At 34.8% G+C, this 21177-nt stretch overlaps 1 protein-coding gene across 5 annotated transcripts in view; it reads left to right on the top strand.

Annotated features, from left to right (window-relative positions):
- The window catches only part of PDS5B (PDS5 cohesin associated factor B), a 198000-nt gene that overhangs the window by 56810 nt on the left and 120013 nt on the right, over positions 1-21177 (top strand). For all 5 annotated transcript variants that reach the window (XM_037799752.1, XM_037799753.1, XM_037799756.1 and 2 more), the window contains 4 exons: positions 7670-7750; positions 11816-11956; positions 14493-14608; positions 18926-19020. In XM_037799752.1, coding sequence (XP_037655680.1) covers positions 7670-7750; positions 11816-11956; positions 14493-14608; positions 18926-19020 — 433 coding nt within the window. The remainder of the gene's footprint in view (positions 1-7669; positions 7751-11815; positions 11957-14492; positions 14609-18925; positions 19021-21177) is intronic.

Here is a 21177-nt window from a genome sequence, read left to right as displayed (position 1 = left end):
GAAAAGTAATAGTGGTGATGTAACACAGCATTGTGAATGTAATTGACAGTACTGAATTGTATATCTGAAAGTGGTTAAAATGGGAAATTTTAGGTTGTATATACGCAATCAGAATACAAATTTAAAAAAACTATAGAGCTGTTAAAAAAAAAAATTCTTGGTGATCTCCTAGGATTGACTTAAATTGTTTTGCTTAAAATATTACTTAAATAAGTATGAACATGAAATTTAAGAAAAGGAAATAAAGACTGAATTTAAAGAAATTTATATAGTTAAATTTATGTGTTTATGTAAAAGTGTGTATGTGTATAAGAAAATAAAGAAAAAAATACCAAAAAATGGGAGGAGAGAGATGAAATGAAAAATAAAGGCATAAACAGTCCCCCACCCCTTCCAAAAAGAAAGAAAAACAAACTGCATGCCAGCTGAGTTTAGAAAAGAGAAAAGGAGAAAGAATATAAAAATATTGGAAAGCCAAGTGTATTTTCAAGTTCCTTGCCCCCCCCCCTTTTGTGTGTGTGTGTGTTCAAAAGACCTTTTTTTTAAAAAAAAATTAAGATTTATTCACACATCATACAATCATCCAGAATATTCAGTTGATCACATTACCATCATATAGTTGTTCATTCATAACCCTGATCTATTTTTTTTAACATTTTCCTTGTACCAGAAAAAGTGATAATAAGAATAAAAAAAAAACAGTGAAAAAGAAACACCCAAATTGTCTCTTCCCACCCTATTTTTCCTTTAGTTTTTTGCCCCTATTTTTCTACTCATCCATCCATACACTGGATAAAGGGAGTGTGATCCACGAGGTTTTCAAAATCACACTGTCACCCCTTGTAAGCTACATTGTCACACAATTGTCTTCAAGAATCAAGGCCACTGGGTTGGAGTTTGATAGTTTCAGGTATTTACTTCTAGCTATTCCAATACATTAAAACCTAAAAAGCGTTGTCTGTATAGTGCGTAAGAGTGCCCACCAGAATGACCTCTCGACTCCATTTGAATTCTCTCAGCCACTGAAGCTTTATTTCATTTCATTTTGCACCCCCCTTTTGGTCAAGAAGATGTTCTCAATCCCACGATGCTGGGTTCAGATTCATCCCCGGGAGTCATATCCTGCATTACTCGGGAGATTTACACCCCTGGGAGTCAGATCCCATGTAGGGGAGGGGGCGGTGAGATCACCTGCCAAGGTGGCTTAGTTAGAGAGAGAGGGCCACATCTGAGCAACAAAGAGGGATTCAGGGGAAGATTCTTAGGGACACAATTATAAGCAGGCCTAGCTTCTCCTTTGCAGTAACAGGCTTCTTAAAGGCAAGTCCCGTAGTAGAGGGTTTGGCACATCAACCTGCCAATCCTCAATGTTTGTGAGAACATCAGCAGCCATCCAGGTGAGGAAGCCCAACACCTCTGCATTTTTCCCCTGCAGCTCAGGGGGCTCTGCATATTTTTTCCATTTTTTTTTTAATTAACTTTATCAAAAAATTAAAAAAACACCATAAAAAAACATTTTAAATAAAACCAAAACAAAGAAATAAGAATTGGAAGGAATAGATTGGGGTTAAAATTAACCTGAGAAAACAGTTCCAGCTTTTAAGTTGGTAATAGAGATTGGGAGAGGTATGTTTATTTGCATGTATTTGGTTGATTTTTATTGCATTTGTTGTAGTGCTTGTATATATGTAAGAAATGGTTATAAATGAATATGAAAGCTATTTCTACTGGGTCATGTTAGTAGAACTTTTCATGGCATATGTTACAGAGTTAGAGAATTTAGAATTGGAAGATGCTTTAGCATCTCTAACAAAACCTCTTTATGTTTTTAATGTGTGAAAGTGAGGTCCAGAGAAAATAACTAATGTATGTAGCATTAAACCCAGGGTTAAAACTCAAGTCTTCTTTTATAGTGTGCATTCTACTATAGAACATTATAGTACTACAAATCAGATTCAGATTTCATTCATTCTTTCACCCAACAAATGTTTATCAAGCAGGTGCCAGGAGCACACAGTTCCAGGGAGAGGCAGTAGCACGATACAGTGTCTTTCAGATTAGTAAGTGAGACGCACAGAGCCCAAGGGAAGCATAAATAGAGAAGATGAATTTTGCCTAGTTAGAGGAGAGGGAATGAGAGCATGTCGGGGCATAACTCACAGAGATGGTAATTTTTGAACCTAGTTCTGAAGTTTGAGTAGAAAAGCCACTCAAGCAGATAAGTGGTATGTGGAAAGTAGCAGAGTAAGATCTTCATTCTAGTTGAGAGAATAGCATATGTAAAGATAAGGAATTATTAAAAAATATCACATGTTCAAAGAGCTATAGGCAGTTCACTTCAGTTAAATAGAATGAAAGCGAGAGTAGCAAAGATATAACTGGAAATGACGACTCGGGTTCTCATAATGAAGGCCTTTGAAAATCATATCAAGCAGTTGAGTTTTATATTTGAGGGAACAGGAAGATAATTTGGTAAAGGGCATCATTGTATGTGTACTGTAGAAAGATGGTTTCAGTGGGATAGGGAAGATGGACTGGACTGAGGAGAGGCTGGAGGTGTAGAGACCCATTGGGAAGACACTGCCCCCAGTTCAGACTTTCACTTAAAAGACATTGTGTAGATAGAGAGGCCAGGATAAAATTAAAAGGGACTTCTCTACTAGTTTGAGACAAGGGAGGTGTTGATGATGATGTTTTTCACCTGGGTGATATTAATATATGTTGGTAGTTTTTTTTTTCTTTGTTTTCTGTGTGTGTTTTGTTTTTTGAAAATGTCTCTTGAGTGGACAATTGGAAATATGGTTCTTTGATGTCATCAGAAGAGGTCTGGGTCAAAGAGGAGATGCACAAGAATAACTGGTATAAAAGTCTGCACAAATTTAAGATATCTTTGGCAAGATAAAATCTCAGTCTCTAGCTACCCAGCATTGCCACAATGAAAATGACCTCATAATTCAAAATTTAAAACTCTTGAAGAAAATAGTCCATCATTGCTAAAAGTCAGCAGATATGACACACAGCACAATTAGACCTCAAGAATTCAAATAATGTATTTGTTACAGAGAAATAATAAATATCCTTAAAAGGATTAAAGACAAGGTATACTTAAGGGATTAAGGCAAAAAATAATAGTTAACGAAATAGCTAGGTACTATGAGAAAAGCTTAGGGGAAAAAACTTACTAGAAATGAAAAATGGCCATTGAAATTAAATTTTAATAGGATTAAATATTAAAGATATTTAGAGAACTGATATATAGCGAACTGAGAGAATGATCTGAGGAAACTGTACAGACACAATGAGATAAAGGTAAGGAAAACGTGAAAGACATTAAGACATGAAGGATAGAATGAAAAGTTTAAATATGTTTAGTGATTTCAGAATAGCAAATAAAAGTGGAGAAGAGATGATACTAAAGTAGAAATTAGTTTAGAATGTTCCAGAATTGATGAAAAGCAGGAATTTATGGATTAGGTAGCAGAAGTGTCATAAGCAGAATAAATAAAAATAAAATGCCCATACAGGCACATCCTGGAGAAATTACAGAATATGTAAATAGATACAATCTATATAAAATACTCAAAAGGGAAATGGCATAGACCTTAGAAAGGATTGAAAGTTAAACTGATAGCTGACTTTTCCAGAAGATAATTGAATTGTATTTCCAAAATGCTAAGATAAAATAACTGCCAACCTAGAATCATATATCCAGTCTGAGTAAAATTAAGACATGTAGACAAAAGTATTCACTTGTCAACAGATCTTTCCTATAAGAACTACAGTACTGTGTAATACTTCAGAATGAAAGGAATTGAAATTAGAATGAGTAAGATACAAGAAATAGTGGTGAACAAAGAAAGACCCTGGTAAGTAGAACAGTAGTAGCAATAATTGTAACGACTGATTATAGAGTTATTTTAAAAATTGGTCCTAAACCACTAGATACAAATAATATAAGACCAAATGGTTTAATGGAGTTGATGAGTGCTTTGGTCTTGGTATGGCCAGGAGTATAGAGTTGTTGATTAACTTTGAACTTTAAATGAATTATTCATGTTACATTTTTAAGGATTACAATAAAAGGAGGATTACAATAAATGCAAATGACCTAACTTTACCACTTAAGACAAATTGTTAGGTTGGAGTAAAATTAATCCAGCTGGTTGTTGTTAATAAGAGATCCAATTAGAATACTATGGTCATGGAAAGGCTGAAAGTAAAAGGATGGGAAAAAGAATGTGCCAGGAAAATACTAACTGGAAGAGAACTGAGGTTGGTTATATTCATATGATACATAGTAGTCTTTATATGATGATGAAAAGTTTAGTTCCTTAAATTGATCAGGATATATGTTACTCTACCTAATGGTGAAATGTTAAAGCGTTGTCTTGGTGGTCAGGAACATTGTAAAGGTGTTGCTTCTAATCAGAAAAAGGCGAATATGCCATTTCTAATGGGCATTTTGCTGGAGGTCTTAATAGAATAAAACAAGACAAACAAATAAAGGATAACGGGGTTTAGAAAGAGGAAATGCATCTGAAATTATTTGCAAATGATATGGTTGGATGTGGAAAACATGAATTAGTGTACAGATAAATTATTAGAACAAATAAGAAAATTCTGCAAGGTGGTTTGATACAAGATCAATATTAAAAATTCTGTTAGAAAGCATAATTTCCAAAAAAATTTATAGCTTTAACAAAGACTTGAGATACTTAGAAATCTAACAAAAATGTGCATGACAATTATGTCAAAAATTATTATTCTTGATTGAAGAGCATATAGTGAGAGATTTATTATCTTTATGGTATGTGAGACTCAGTAATGTAAATTATCTGTATACTAATTGCTAATCCAATAGAAATAGACACTGTGTGTGTTTGTGTGTAATTTGAAAAGCTGATTCTAAATCCTCATGGAAGAGCAAATAGTCATTAATAGCCAAACAATTTTTTTAAAAATTCAGTTTTGAGATATATTCACATACCATACACTTATCCACAGTGTACAGTCAGCTGTTCACAGTACCGTCATATAGTTGTACATTCATCACCACAATCAGTATTTGAGCATTTTCTTTACTCCAAAAAAATAATAAAAATAAAATAAGAATAAAAATAAAAGTAAAAAAAAACATTCATAGCACCCCCCCATCCCATCCTGTTTTTCACGTAAATTTTGTCCCCATTTTTCTCCTCATCTGTCCATACACTGAATGAAGGGAGTGTGAGCTACAAGATTTTCGCAATCACACAGTCACACCACGTAAGCTACATAGTTATACAGTCATCTTCAAGAATCAAGGCTACTGGGTTGCAGTTTGATGGTTTCAGGTATTTCCATGTAGCTTTTCCGATACACTGAAAACTAAAATGGGATATCTATATAGCACATAAGATTGCCCTCTAGAGTCACCTCTTGACTCTATTTGAAATCTCTTAGCCACTGAAATTTTATTTTGTTTCTTTTCACTTACCCCTTTTGGTCAAGAAAATTTTCTCAATCTGATGATGGCAGGTCAAGGCTTATTATCCCTGGGATTCATGTCCCACGTTGCCAGGGAGATTTACACCCCTGGGAGTCATGTCACACGTAAGGGGGGAGGGCAGTGAGTTCACCTGTCAAGCGGGCTTAGGGAGAGAGAGGCCACATCTGAGCAACACAAGGGGTTCTCTGGGAGTGACTCTCAGGCACAATTATAAGTAGGCTAAGCCTCTCCTTTGCAGTAACAAGCTTCATAAGGGCAAGCCCTAAGATCGAGGGCTCGGCCTGCTAAATTGATAGTCCGCATTTTCCCCCAGTTCCTTTGGGGGGCCCTGCAGATACATTTTTATTCTCTGCCCAAATTACTTTGGTTTGTATCGAGATTTCACAGTAACCTGTGCAAACCTACCAGATCTCACTTCCTATTCAAAGTTCATTGTATTTATGGTGTTTGAATAAACTGACTGTACAAGTTAAATTATTTAGTGTGCTACAGAAAATACAGATTCTGCACCAAATAAACATTTCTTTCCTTGGTGTCACACAGAAGTTGAAGTTTTAAAACACAGTCAATATCGTTCTTTACCCTTTGGCCTGATTTGCCTTAGTCCTAACCAGATCTGCTTCATTTATATCTCTAATTGAAGTCTGAACTCTTTTTCAGCTTTTTACACAGTTGAGTAGCCAAACAATTTTGAAGAAGAAAGTAAGGGATTATCCTACGTGATGTTAAACCATTGTTTTCATATGTCCCTCTGTCTATAATCAGCCTTTAATAGATGGGAACATAGGGAGATAACAGAAAATTTAGAAATGGTTATGTGGAAACTTGAGACTGTGGGTGTTGGAGGAAATGATGGACTATTAAATAAATGGCTTTAGGACAATTAAATATTTACATGGAAAATAATAAAGTTAGATTTGTACTTCACACCATACATGAAAATAAATTATAGGTGGAATAAATAACCTGAATCTGAGAAGCAAATTGTTCAAGTTTTATTTGAAAATATAAAACATCTTTACAACCTTAGTGTAGAAAGTATTTCTTAATATATAGAGAACACAAGCCATATAGAAAAAGATTGATATGTTTAATTATGTTAACATTAAAAACTCTGTATCTTCCTAGATACTGTAAACATTGTGAAAAGACAAGTAGAGATTAAGATATTTTATGCATGCCACTAAGAAACGTCTAATATATAGAATTTATAGAGAAATCCTACAAAAAATAAGAGGAAAAAAAAGAGCAGTACAATTTGAAAAATGGCAAAATAGAAGATACAGAAAAATTGTTTCTCAAAAGAGATATGCACAAAGATAATTTAATGTCCATGACTAGGAGAATGAGTAAATAAGCTGTAGCATATTATACAGGAAAATACCACACAGCAATTAAAAATGAATGAAATTATACAATGTAAGTGTCAATGCAGGTAAATGTAGAGGTAAATATTGAGTAAGGAATGTGAGTTTCAGGAAATGTACAGTATTTTATTCTCAGTTGTAGTTTTAACTGGAGTAGTGACTCCATTTTAGATGATTGGTCTTGTTTCCTTCTGTCATTATCATAATTTCTTGGAAACATATTTTCTTTAGATATTTTTTCTTGCCCCTTTTTTCTTTTCATGCTTTATGTTGTACTTTTAGTTGTACCTTCGGATTAGGTGACTAGGTATGCTCTGAGATGTGCTGGAGTAAGTCTACTTTTCCACATCTGTCCCCAATCCTTTGTCCTTCCCTACCTTGTGGGCTCCTGTCCCTTCCCCACTAGAACCCAGCTCATCCTCTCATGAGGGTTTGGTTTTTAGGGACCTGCAGTGAAACAGTCTGCATTTGTACTCAGCTGAACTGATTTTTGTCTAGACTGCATTTAGAATGACTAATTCTCTCTCCATCTATCTAATTAATAAACATGTATTGACCATGTCTATGTGGTTTACATTATCCTGTGAATAGATTTGGAAAGAATATGATTGTTATCTACTTGGAATGGGTCTTATGGTTAAATAGGCCACTTAATCCTATGAGAAGAAAAGTGGCTTTGCTCTGTTTCTTTTATTCTAATTGAGTTTTAGACAGTTTTCTGTCCATTTATTCAAGAGTAGCTGTTTGAATACATGTCATATTTTGCTTTTCATAATTAGAGTTATATAATGTAGGTATTATTTATGTTTTTCAGAATTTAAACAAGCAAGCATATGATTTAGCAAAGGCTTTACTGAAGAGGACAGCTCAAGCTATTGAACCATATATTACCAATGTAAGTCTGTGTTGTAATTGTCAGAAGGATTAAGCCAAAGTTTTAGAGACTTACTAGAAGCAAAATTTTGGCAAGTAGTATGTAGTTTTATTGTTCTGTGTTTTTCTACTCAACAAGTAATGCATTTTCTTTCTCCTTCTTACAGTTATTCTTGTTAAATATTTTCTGCTCTCATCCTGTTTGTCCATATGTTTGCTTCTTTTACATTGCCTAGGGACAGAGCTTTTATTTTGATTAGCAAGATATACTGTTTATTTTCTAATATTAGAAATAGAATTAAATGTAAGTAGATAAAACATGTGGAACTTTTCATTATTTAGAGAAGTTGCTTACAGCTTTTTGGAGATTAAATTATTTGTACAAGAAGAAGATTTGAACTAATATCAAGATCTAGAAAATGAAAGCAAGTATGAAGGACAGTAGCAATTTGGTGAAGTTGCTTACCCATTGCTATCCTTGGGATAGATTGCATATAAATCTACCTTTTCTGAGGAAGGGGGAAAATTGCAATGAAATGAACCCTTTCAATATCATCCCAAATCTAAGTATTTACTTTTGACCATCTTATAATTATTTTCTGGAGAAATCTTGCTAGCTGCTAGCTTCATTGATAGAATCTCATTTAAGTTTTATTTTCTTTCACAGTTCTGCAGAGTTGCGCAGCTCTGGGTGGCCCCATGCACATCGCAGTCTGTGTGAATGGGGCCTCCTGGAAAACAAATCTGGAACCCAGTGTTTAATGGTGGCTTCTGGAATTGTGCAGCAGTTCTGTGTCTCTACCTACTTTAAATTTTCAATTGTCTCCTGACACGTAAAGGCTATAATTCTGTCTTCTGGGAAGAGTGATGAAGAAAGGCTTCTGTAATTACTTATGTACTTAATCATCCTGAAATTTATTGAAGCAGTACTTTTCTTGTACTGTACAAAAATTTGAAGTCCATGTATAAAATACATTATGAAAAGATGTATTTTGAAAAGTAACCTATTTTGTAAATCCCTGCTTTTATGTTTCCGGCTTATGGCGTTAGAAAGATTCTAAGCACGTGATTATTTGGAAAGACAAATTTGATATGTCAGGAAATTGTTTTGGAGGATGAACTTTCAGAAGCTGGAGAATTAAATTGTGTAATCAATCTTAATTGCTCCAAGGCTGCCAGGGAACTCCAGATTATTGGTTTCTGTGGATTTGTGAGTTGTGGGGTATTGGCTGGAGTAGATTGGTTGGATTGAGTGTTTTCATTGCGGACTTAATGGCATCTGGATTGTGTAGACCCAGATTTCAGCCTTCTGCTGTAAGTGCCCCTTCCCTTTTCCCCAGCTCGAAGTGCCTTTGGGTGACTGTCTCCATGACCTGCCAGTGTACACTAGGTGAGCTCCACCTGGCGGTCATTGATTAAATTGATATTGCCGAGCCAGATGTTTTGTGGGTGAATACTTACCTTTTGTTGATGTCTTTTTCTGGCATAGAAAGAAAAGAACACTAAACCATGTTGATACTTCTTCTGGGATTGGGAAAAATAGGTTATTTGCTTGGGTGATTTTATAAAAAGGGTCAAGATAAAATGGTGATATTTGTTGGAACTGGATGATTAGGTTCCTTTCAGTATTCTTTCAGCCTTTGCGTGTAGTTGCAAATATTTATAATCAAAATTAACAGAAAGAAAAAAAGCTGAAGGAAATGCTTTTAGCAGTTCTACAAAAATCAAGGTAAAAACATTTCCCTATCACTTATAAATTCTACTCTGTTCTTACTGTTAATTCTCACCTGCAGAGATAGAAACACACCCTCCTTGCTTTCTTTTTGTATCTTCATCAGAAGTTGGGAGTGGGTGGAGGGATGGTGGAAGGCAGGGTACAGGTAGAGCAGTCTGAGCACATTTTCAGTTATATACTTATTCCCAGCAGTTTTCCATTGTTTTCTTATTTTCTCATTTTCCTTTCCCTTGCCTTATTTGAGGTTAGCTAGGAAGTCGGTAAGAATTGCTGTTTATCCCCTCTTTGATTCTTTTATAAGTCCTTTAATTTTCCTACTTCAAACCTATATGGTTACATGGAGAATCACTTACTAGTGAACTTGTTTTGTAGTAGAATAAATTGAATACAGTGTTAGAAATCATTCTCAGCCTTTTTGAAGTTAGAGATGAAATAGCCATTATCTCTTTATCTTGCTGGAGAATTAGCAACTAAAAATACAGGTAAGGTAGTGACAGTAATACCCACCTTTATTTCTTTTCTACTTGTATCTTTTTTACTCCCATGCACAGATACATTCAAGTTTGTTCATTATAGATAGTGATTCTTACATTTTTATAGGGACTTGAGACATCACTGTGCTGGTGTTGTTAAATAGAATTTGTTAAAATGACAACCCAGGAAACTAAAAAGGTAAACACGGTTTTTAAAAAAGTTAAACAGCCTACTAAAAACAAAAGAAGTCCATAGTGAGAATTCAGAAACTTTCCTACTTGGATCACTTCTTGGTAATTTAATTTATTTTTTGTTTTATTATTCCTCACCAGATTTTTCATTTGCAGATTTCAGGAGACTGCATAAAATTATTTTGTCGGACTGGAAAAAATATTTCAAATCCTTTTCGAAATGGATTAAATTTGATTAGCTTGCTTAATCCCCCTGAACCTCAGTTTTTGCACCTGTAAAATGGGATTAATAACACTTGGGTTAGTGGTGGTGAAGAATGCATTGTTTAATGTGAAAACTCTCTTGTTAACTAAAATTGACTGTGTAAATGGAAGGTAGAATTTATTACTGACCTGACTTCCCAGCGCCCCCAACTCCTTTCACTAGGAGGCAATTTTTTATCAAATAATTCACTTAATAGAGTGAAAGTTAAAATTACCTATTTGTAAAGGAAAGACTAATGTTTTTGCCTCCTCTGCTGAGATGTAAGCCTTCATGGAGGGCGTGGATTGTTTTACTCATACTTGTATGGCCGTGCCTGCTGCATAATCTTCATTCATTCACCAAATGTATATTGGATGCCTCCTCTGTATCAGGTACTGTGTTAGGAGCTTGTTATGCAGTGGAGCAGAACCCCTTGGTCCCTGCCTTTACGGAGATTATAAGCGTTTAATAAATGTTTTTGAAGGGATTAGTAAGAAGTTAAACCAGGGAGTGATTGTTTTCCGTTTTAATTGAGATCATTCCCAGATAATGGCTTGACTGCCAAGGTGGCCAGATTCGAAAGGGTAATTGTTCTCTGTTAAGGAAGGGTAGTCGAGGGTTTATAGTTGCTATTTCTTCAAGGAGACCTAAAGGATGCTATCAAGAATATGTGCTACATGTTCTGGGTTAAGGTTTTACGTATTTGGAAGTTGTGAAACACAAAGGAACTGACCATTATGCTATGTATCTTCACCAGTTTCTCTAGTGATATAGTGAATGATCTGAATGTGGAAACCAGTCAGAGCGGGCCGCCTTATAGAAAACAAATGGCTCAAGTTTGGATTTCCTTGCATCTGTGTGAGCTGTTAATTGGATTTTAATTAGTTTTGTAAACCTTCTACACATGTATACATTGTTTATCAGATTGTAAAAGAATACAAAGGAATTAGAGAATTTTTTTAAAATATAAAATTACGCATTCTAAAAACAGAATTGTTTACTGCTATGAATGTATAAGGGTTTGGCTTTAATGCTGTAGTTTCCCATATGTGCAAAGGTGAACAGTTGTGGCCTCTTGCTCTTAAGGAGCTCACTTAGTAGGGAGATTAAGAAAGGAGCAGAAATGACTTTAATACAGGATAGAATACGGTAAGTACCATATTTGTATGAACAAAGTATCTTTAGAGAGTAAGATGTTCATTGATATGCTAATTGTTGAGTTAGTACAAATTACCTGTTTTCTTGTGTAGAGATCAAGTTTGTGTTTGATCTTTTCATGTAGCCAGTAGTGATTTTCCCACCTACTGTTAGAAAATGCTTTGGCATGCCTAATTTAACTTTGCATAAAATAACAATTACTTTGATTCAATAATAAAGGTTTTTAAAAACCCATTTTGTCTATGATGTTTCTATTAATGATAATTTTTTTTTCCTTTTCAAAAGTTTTTTAATCAGGTTCTGATGCTTGGAAAAACATCTATCAGCGATTTGTCAGAGCATGTCTTTGACTTAATTTTGGAGCTCTACAATATTGATAGTCATTTGTTGCTCTCTGTTTTACCCCAGCTTGAATTTAAATTAAAGGTAACTATCGTAAAATAAATGTAGATGTATGATTCTGTCAGCTATGTTAGGAAAACGCATTATATGTGACTTACTAATTCTTACAGATGTTTTGACTGGATACAACATGCAAGGTAGTTTATTACTGCTGTTTATTTACATGCCTGTGCCTTCCCTGTCTGTGTCTGTCATGCACATAGCATGCGGCCTCATAGATGGTAGATGCTTTAAACTTTAATATCTGTCTATGGGTTGATGATTTATGAGTTTAGATTTTTCAGGTCTTGCATTTTGATAATATATATTGTTTTAAGGGTAGAAATTTCTTGTCCCTATACTGTGTTTCACTATTGTTTTAATTTTAAAGTTACAGCATTCCAAGTTTAGTGAGGTAGTATCTATTTCTGTTAGATATACTCTCAATTATTTTTTTGGATTCTGCTCATCTTCCTTCTCAACTTTCATCTTCCTATTCTGAAGACTCCTTCGGTTGGCCTCCACAGCCTGGATCACTGAGCTGTCTTACCAAGCATTCGCACAGTGAATGAGGCAGTGCTCCCTTGAGGAGCTCCCTTGAACATAGGATATTTCCCTCCAAATATTTTCTAGACAAATCTGGGATTTAGGTCATAGATAGATGTTAAGCTTATATTTTCAAGGAACGGTTTCACAGGAGTTCCCTGGACCCCTGGGCCACAAAAATCGTTTAGGGTTCATTATCCACAAAATGTGAGTATTTCCCCCTTAACTCCTGTTCTCTTAGACTTGCCTGTGCTGAGTGTTCATTTGCTTTTCACATAAACGTGTGGAATCTTTTTTGGTATTATGTCTCTGTTGCTTTGACATTAAGCTATGCTGTAAAATTGAGTTTCATTTGTGGATTTGGGGAATAAACTTTTCTCTTTCAAACCATTACAGGAAGATTAAATAAAGCTGGTTATAATTATTAATCTTTGATAGACCCCAGTGTGCCACCCAGAAAAGTTCATAAATGATTTTCATGTTTCTTCTTTCTAAAACTTCTGGTTTGTTTCAAAAACAATACAAAATAAGCAGTTCATGTTAATAGTGTGAATACCCCAAATATTCGGTGAATAATTAATTTTTGTTTCATTCTGCAGAATACCTTTGGTATATACCTCAAGTGAATCATTTGATTCACTAGCCTCTTTTTTTAATTAATGTGTTTATGGAAATTATCATCCTGCTTTTAGCAAACTTAACATTTAGTATAGGAAGAAGAGGAAAGGAAAAATTAAATCCATATCTGATAAGAGGCTAGATATTAAAGTGTCATAAAAGAAATACAACATATTTTTGTTTCCATTTGGGGGAAATTGAAGCAAAGGAAACAGCATGAAGAAGCATATATGGTAGGATGGTTCCAGATGAATTTGTGGAACAGCAAGAATTATGGTTTGAAGGTAGCATAAAGTAAGTTTAAATCACCCCTGGTGGCACATTAGAATTTTCACCTTGGGAGTTTTAATAAACAGGTTCCCTGGCTTTAAAACAGACCAATTAAATGAGAATTTCTGGAAGTAGAGGTCAGGTATCAGTACTTTATTTTTTTTTTTAAATGATTCAGTTTTATTGAGATATTTTCACATACCATACAGTCATACAAAGCGTACAATCATTTGTTCATAGTACCACCATGTAGTTGTACATCCATCACCAAAAGTACTTTGTTTTTAAATTTTAGAAGTGATTCTAATAGGCGGCTGTGGTTGGAAAGAAATTATATAGAGGAATAACGAGAGAAATAATAGAATTGAGTTAGGTCATATTGTGAGGGCACTTGTTGAAAATTGTGAAAGTGTGTACAGTGTGCACACAGCGCCTTGACTGCCGGTGCCTCCTGCTGTTCTGGTGTCCCTCTTGGGCGTTCATGTCCAGGGTTGTGTTTGGCTCACTCGTTTGACTGTTGTGACTTTTGTTGGAGGGACCAGTATCAATAATAGAATTGGGTGCCTGTCTTCAGGGTGCCCACAGTGAATTTAGTTTTCAAATGTGCAAGGCCTCGTCGTGGAGTTCCCTGTGTGAATCTGCTGTGTGTGGATGAACTGATCCTCCTGCTGGGGGACTCCAGCCCAGATTTATGTTTTCAAAGAGCATAGAAAGTACAGCATCACACAGAGCCCTCTGTTTGTTGTAGACCTGGCCTCTGTCAGTGTCTCTTCTTTAAAACCACAACTGTTTTTTCCAAGAGTCCTTAGTGGGTTTTTTAAGAGTTAATTTTAAAATTTGACTGAATGAAAATAAGCCTCCATTGTTTGGAGGTGGGGGGAGGGTGGGTGCTCTAACATTTAACCACTTTGGGGGTGCATTTTCATTTAGGGGGTACTGTTTTAGTGTAATTTGAGATGGTTAGAGCATTTAAGATAACATTTAATTTTGAGAAAAGTATATGGAGCTTTTTTATGTATAATTTTTCTGGTGTTTGTGGAAGGTTTTCTGTGGAATCTGAGAACAGGAAATCATGGGGGGATATGGGTAGCCTTAGTCTGAATCTGTTTACTTCATGGTTTTAAGCTATGGTTGTATTTTGTTTTAGAGCAATGACAACGAGGAACGCCTGCAAGTTGTTAAACTACTGGCAAAAATGTTTGGGGCAAAGGATTCAGAATTGGCATCTCAAAACAAACCACTTTGGCAGTGCTACCTGGGCAGGTATATGCTTTTCGGTCTCTGTTTACAAGTAATATATGTTGATACATCTATGTATTTTAGTCTTAAAAATGCTATCTTCAAGTAAGAGAGTTTTGTTCTCGTCTTTGAAACCATAAAAATTAAAGGTGTTAATATTGAAATTTTTGAATGCTGATAGTGATTGGCCCTGTTTTTTTTTATAGTTTCCCTTTTTCTTTTCATCTATTTTGTTCTCAGGTTTTAAAAGATAATACATTTAAAATGCTATGTCACAGAGTATTATAACCATGAAATTAAAATGTATTCTTGCAAACCAGTGATTAATTCCAACTGAAAATACATTATTGTGACATATAGCCCTTACACATGAAATTCATATTTAATTGCATTATTTGGGGATATTGAATGGATAAGATATCCATAGAGTGATTAAAGAACATTCCTCCTCCTCATCTCCATTCTGTATTTCTCCATATTAAAAGAAATAAACTCAGGTTCCTTTATGGTTTTAGTGATTTAAAAATCTCCTGAAATTGGTTGCATTATTTTGAGTGTATTTGCATAAATCACTTTTGTCTGAGAGGGGCCTTCAGAATTTCAAAGGGTTCTCTGACCTTGAGGATAAAGGAGGATTTTTTTCTTGCTCAAATTATCCTTATAATAGATTATGCAGTTAAGTCATAAACACACAAATAAATAGAATATATAGACTGTTACTCTATTTCCTTTGTGTTGAAATATTTACATTGTATCATTTTCTTTCCATTTCAATTACACAACTGTCAATGGTTATGATTCTTTAAGTCTCTTTGGATCTTGTTCTTCTAATTTGTTAAATGAAGTTGTAAGCTTTTTTTTTTTTTTTTACAAGTGATTAAGCTCTGAATACTTAGTCTGATTTCTTGGCTGCTATTTAGCTCAATAATAACATTTAATGAGATACATTAAGCTAATAAGTATTAGCTCATTGTCATTTTGAGTTTGATTTGTAGACTTTTTCCCTTAAATACAATGGGAAGTTCTTGGGCAATTGGGCAACATATTTTATAAGTTTAATTAAATTATACAATTAAATTTAAATTTAGTTGTTTTTTTTTTTTAAATTCAGTTTTATTGAAATATATTCACATACCATACAGTCATCCATGGTATACAATCAACTGTTCACAGTACGATCATATATGTTCATCACCACAGTCTATTTCTGAACATTTTCCTTAAATCAGAAAGAATCAGAATAAGAATAAAAAATAAAAGTGAAAAAAGAACATCCAAACCATCCCCCCCATCCCACCCTATTTGTCATTTAGTTTTTATCCCCATTCTTCTACTCATCCATCCATACACTAGATAAAGGGAGTGTGATCCACAAGGTTTTCACAATCACACTGTCACCCCTTGTAATCTACATTATTATGTAATCGTCTTCAGGAGTCCAGACTACTGGGTTGGAGTTTGGTAGTTTCAGGTATTTACTTCTAGGTGTTCCAATACATTAAAACCTAAGAGGTGTTACCTATATAGTGCATAAGAATGTCCACCAGAGTGACCTCTCGACTCCATTTGGAATCTCTCAGCCACTGAAACTATTTCATCTCATTTTGCATCCCCCTTTTGGTCAAGAAGATATTCTCAATCCCACAATGCCAGGTCCAGATTCATCCCCGGGAGTCATATCCTGCATTGCCAGGGAGATTACACCCCTGGGAGTTGGGTCCCACGTAGGGGGGAGGGCAGTGAGTTCACCTGCTGAGGTGGCTTAGTTAGAGAGAGAGAGGGCCACATCTGAGCAGCAAAGAGGCATTCAGGGGGAGACTCTTAGGCACAATTATATGCAAGTTTAGCCTCTCCTTTGCAGTAACAAGCTTCATAAGGGCAACTCCCACAATCGAGGGCTCGGCACATCAAACCGCCAGTCCCAGTGTTTGTGACAACATCAACACCAGTCTAGGTGAGGAAGTCCAACACTTCTGCACCTTCCCCCAGCTTCTTGGGGCAGAGGAGGGGGAGGCTGTAAATATATTTTTTATTATCTGCCCAAATTACTTTGGGATGTGTCACTATTTCACTCTAACCTATACTAACCTACCATATCTCACTTCCTATTCAAAGTTCCATGTAATTGTGGTATTTGAACAAACCAACTGTAGAGTTATACTGTTCAGAAAATATAGATCCTGCACCAAATAGACATCTTTTCCCTTGGTCTCATGTGGAAGTTGAAGTTTTAAAACACAGTCAGTTTCGACCTTTACCCTTTGGCCCAGTTTGCCCTAGTCTTAACCAGGTCTGCTTCATTCATATCACTAATTGAAGTCTGGGCTCTTTTTCAGTTTTTTTTAAACAATTGCTTTGTGCACTAATACTGACATTCATATTTGCCAAGCTCTAGCTCTGAGTTTCAGGTGTCTCAGAGATACACATTGTTCCAGAGACCAATCAAGTTATACACTAAGGGATCAGCATCTCAAAGTTTAGAGATAGGCATTACAATTCAGGAATAGAGTTGACTGCTGTAAGAGCTTACAATCTAGGAACTGTTACAATCTAGGGACTAAGCTTAATTAAATTATACAATTAAATTTAAGTTTAGTTTTAACTAATATGTTAAAACAAAAACATTTTGATAAATAGCCATTTAATATATCTTTAAATTAAGACTTGGATTAGCCAGACTTTATCTTTCAGGTTTTTAGGGGGGGTAAAAATCTGAATTTAAATGCATAGGTCACCTTTTCATTATGTTGTAATTTTTCATTTTTAACATTAATGATGTAAAATTCACACTATTACCAATTTAAGGAGCTAGAGTTTTTTTAAAGTACTTTTTTTGATCTTTTATTACATTTATTTATGACAGTTATATGTCTCATATTTAGTTGAGAAATGTTAACGTATACAGAGATTGAGTACCTGGATTCAGAACATTTAGGTAACTTTTGGGTGAGAAGGAGTCTACTTCATAGAGCAAACTTTTTTTTTCTAATCACAAACTTCTATAAGTTGGTGCTGATTTTGAAGACTTTTTTTTTTTTTCCGCCTTATGCTAAATCCTGTTTCTTCCAGTGTTGCGTGATACAAGGTTTAGGAACCTTTTGATTTCTCAAAATTAATACTTAGGAAAATATTGAAAGGAAAATCCTGACTTCACTTTATTGTTGTTATTGACAGTTAAAAAACATTAAAAAAATAAATATATTACAGTCCATAATGAACTAATGTATGTATCTAGGCTTTTGAACTTCAGTGGTTGAGATACAACTGGACATCATGTGCTTCCTGCGGAGAAACTCAGTGCCACCTGTGAGGAAGTTTTGCTAAAAAAATTGAACCTGATTTTGACCAAGGCTCTAGATCTGCCTACTAGGTTGCAGGCTAGAGAACAGAGAAGACCTTATCAATTGAAATCAGAATGATAAAGAGTGAGCTGTAGAGTGATAAAGCAAAATCCAAACAGGGAAAGCACCTCTCACACACACACACACACACACACACACACACACACACACACACACAACAGTTATCCAACAAATAAATTACAAGGTAAAAAAAAGAGATGGAGGGGAAACCTAAGATTAAAAGACACTCAAAAGACCTACCAACCAAAGACACTGTTCTCATCTTATTTGGATACTGATTGAAAAGGAAAACACTAAAAAAAGTTCACATTTGAGACTGGATATTTCATGATGTTAAGGAATTTTAAATTTTTAAAAATGTAATAATGGTTTCTTTTTGGAGTTATATACTAAAATAGTTGGATGAAATATAAAGATAGGTTTTGTTCTGGAGGAAATGTAATAGTTGTGATGTCCAGTGGATAGGAGTAATTCATATATTGGATATGATTTTATAGTCATGTAATGTAAAATAAGAGTGTAAGATCTGCCACACATTTGTCAATGCTGTATATTTAAAAAAGAATATTTTGAGGGAAAATTTTCTTTTCAAATACAATGTGGGATTTATGTAATATTTCTATGAATTATACACACACACGTATACACATTAATTTGATAACATAATATTTATAGAAACATTTTTGTCATACTGATTCTTATATTTGAGCTAAATGTGTTTTGCTTGAACATGTTTTTAAAGACTCCTTAAAATTACCTGGTTCTCATAGGAGAGTCCCCCTAGTTTAAGATAGATGTTCTAGAGCATTCATACATATGTAGTATATCAAAAACTTCATTAAAGTGGTCTGACTCCACTTTGAATTTTCTCACATAAATTGTTTTTTATATAATTAGAGAAATAAATGTAGGGTGCAGATTAAATGCATATATGTTTCTCTTACTTGAAACATTACTATGTGCCTTTCTGTTTTACCAGATTTAATGATATCCATGTACCAATCCGCCTGGAATGTGTGAAATTTGCTAGCCATTGCCTCACGAACCACCCTGATTTAGCGAAGGACTTAACAGGTACTATAAATATGTAACAGCAAATAGTCCTAGTGGTCTTTAGTGGAGAAGTCGGTTTTACAGGAAAAAAAAAATTTTTTATTAATTGCGATAGGTGAAGTGTTCATGATTATTCTCTGGAGCTGGACTTTTTACAAATTGGTGTTTGCTTAGCCAGAGGCACCTCTGGAAAGTTGGTGTCTTCAGGAGCACTATTAGTTCCTTAGTTTATGGACAGTTCTAAAATATTTCAGGTATTTGGTTTTGAATAGGTCTTGGATTTGAATAGATTATGAGACTTTAAGATTCTTGAATATTTTAAAAATTTGGCGAGAGCCAGTGATTTGCAAACTAATTTAACCATGCTAGATGGAGATAACTTCCAAAATCTGTGTAAGCATAAGATAGCTCTGAACTTTGTATTTTTGTAGTAACATCTAGAGTATCATATATCTCACTGTACAATTCTGTTAGTTTTTTAAAATTATGAACTAATTTCAGAAAATGCAGACTGATTTAACAGCTTCCATGTCCTCCCCACAAATGTTAACATTTTGCCTTATGTGCTTCAGATTTAAAAAAAAAAAAAAATTATAGTTACTGTTGAAATGTCCCGCACAAACTCTTCTTCCTGCTTTTACAGAGGCTAACCATTCTACTGCATTTGGTCTGCTTCCTGTTCATGTTTTTGTAGATATACCACATGTTTATCTGTCCGTATGTTATATAGTATTGCCATGTGTTTTAAAATTTTATTCAAATGGTATCATTTGAATTTTATTAATGTAGTTGAATTTCTTACTACTGTCTTATTTTGTGTTTTCTATTTACTATGCTTCTTGCTTTTTTTTCTGTTTTCTTCCCTTTTGTTGGATCGATTAATTTTCTTGTTGTTTTTCCTTTTTCTCGTGGAGTTGGAAGTTAACATCTTTTTGTGCTTTCACTGCGTAAGTGGGTAATGAAGTTGAAAGTTAATCAGAACTCTAGCTTCTTTGTGAGCAGTCATGGTCCCTAGAAAGCTTTAAATCTGATCACACCTCCCTCCCATTGTTCACATGAATGTTTTGGTTATTGAATTATTTGCTCTTTTTTTTTTTAAGCCTTCCCAACTTTTAGTACATTTTTAACAGCTTTCTCTTAGTCTTTTGCTCACTGTTGCTTCTTAAATCTTACTGCTTCCTTCTGAGTTTCTTCTGAGAAAATCACAAATATATCCTTTTGTAATGTTTTTAACAGTAGTTTGTGATAGTAATGCTTTCAGGTTTTGTTGAATTCCTTCCAATAAGGTCTAAATAGCAGGTATCCTGTTACCAGTTTCACCCTTTTTCGGAGCCCTCTACCTTCCGTCCTTTGCTTGGAGCCCTCTACCTTCCCACGTGTATCTGGGCTGTTTGCTCTGCAAGCCTCTGCGTGACCCTGATGACCCTCCTTCCGGCCTTCCCTCCCCACTTCCCACTTTGTGCTTCCTCCCCCCCAGTGTTTCTTTTTCTGTAGTGTCCTTTTCTTGTATTTGTTGAGCTGTACATTGAAAGTTAACACCTTTCTGTATGTATGTTTTATTTTGCAGTATTGGAAATAACTGAAGTTGTGGGACTGTGACCCATAATATTCTTTGAAGTTTGTTCTCTAACTACTTGTTAAATTGTGCCTTGAAAATTACTACTGTTATGTATATATGTTAAAGTTCACAATAAAAAAATGCATTAAAAAAGAAGTGAGGGACTAAATTAAAAGCTGTTTAGAAAGCCCTTGAGTGGGTGCCTAGGGTTGTTGACTCTGAGCTGCTCTTTAGGGTCTCCAGGGCTGCTTCCTTGCTCCCCCTTGCCTTAGGATCTACAAGTCCTGGTGGCCAATTCCTATGCCTTTTGAAGAATGTGTAACATATATTCGGTTGGTTCACCAGTTTCCCCTCTGCTGGTTTGGGATTTTGCTTTCTTGGGACTCCAAACTCAGTTAAATTTGTACATTTGCTTTTCAGATTCCAAATTTTTTTCCTGTTGTCTTTCAACTATTCACACCATTCTTATGGGTTTATTCTTGAAGGTATTTAGGTATGGTGTATCTCTAAAATAATTTTAGTTAAAATTAGTTTTAGTTAGAGTTGATCTCCTCTTATATTTTAACTGCTGATCCATGTTGCTGCAGAAGAGGGTTCTTTCCTTCCTGTTTTTCTCATTC

This window comes from Choloepus didactylus, chromosome 12 (assembly GCF_015220235.1).
Source record: "Choloepus didactylus isolate mChoDid1 chromosome 12, mChoDid1.pri, whole genome shotgun sequence".
Taxonomy (NCBI): Eukaryota; Metazoa; Chordata; class Mammalia; order Pilosa; family Megalonychidae; genus Choloepus; species Choloepus didactylus.
Note: the sequence above shows the minus strand (reverse complement) of the source record. Positions and strands in the feature narration are given on the sequence as shown.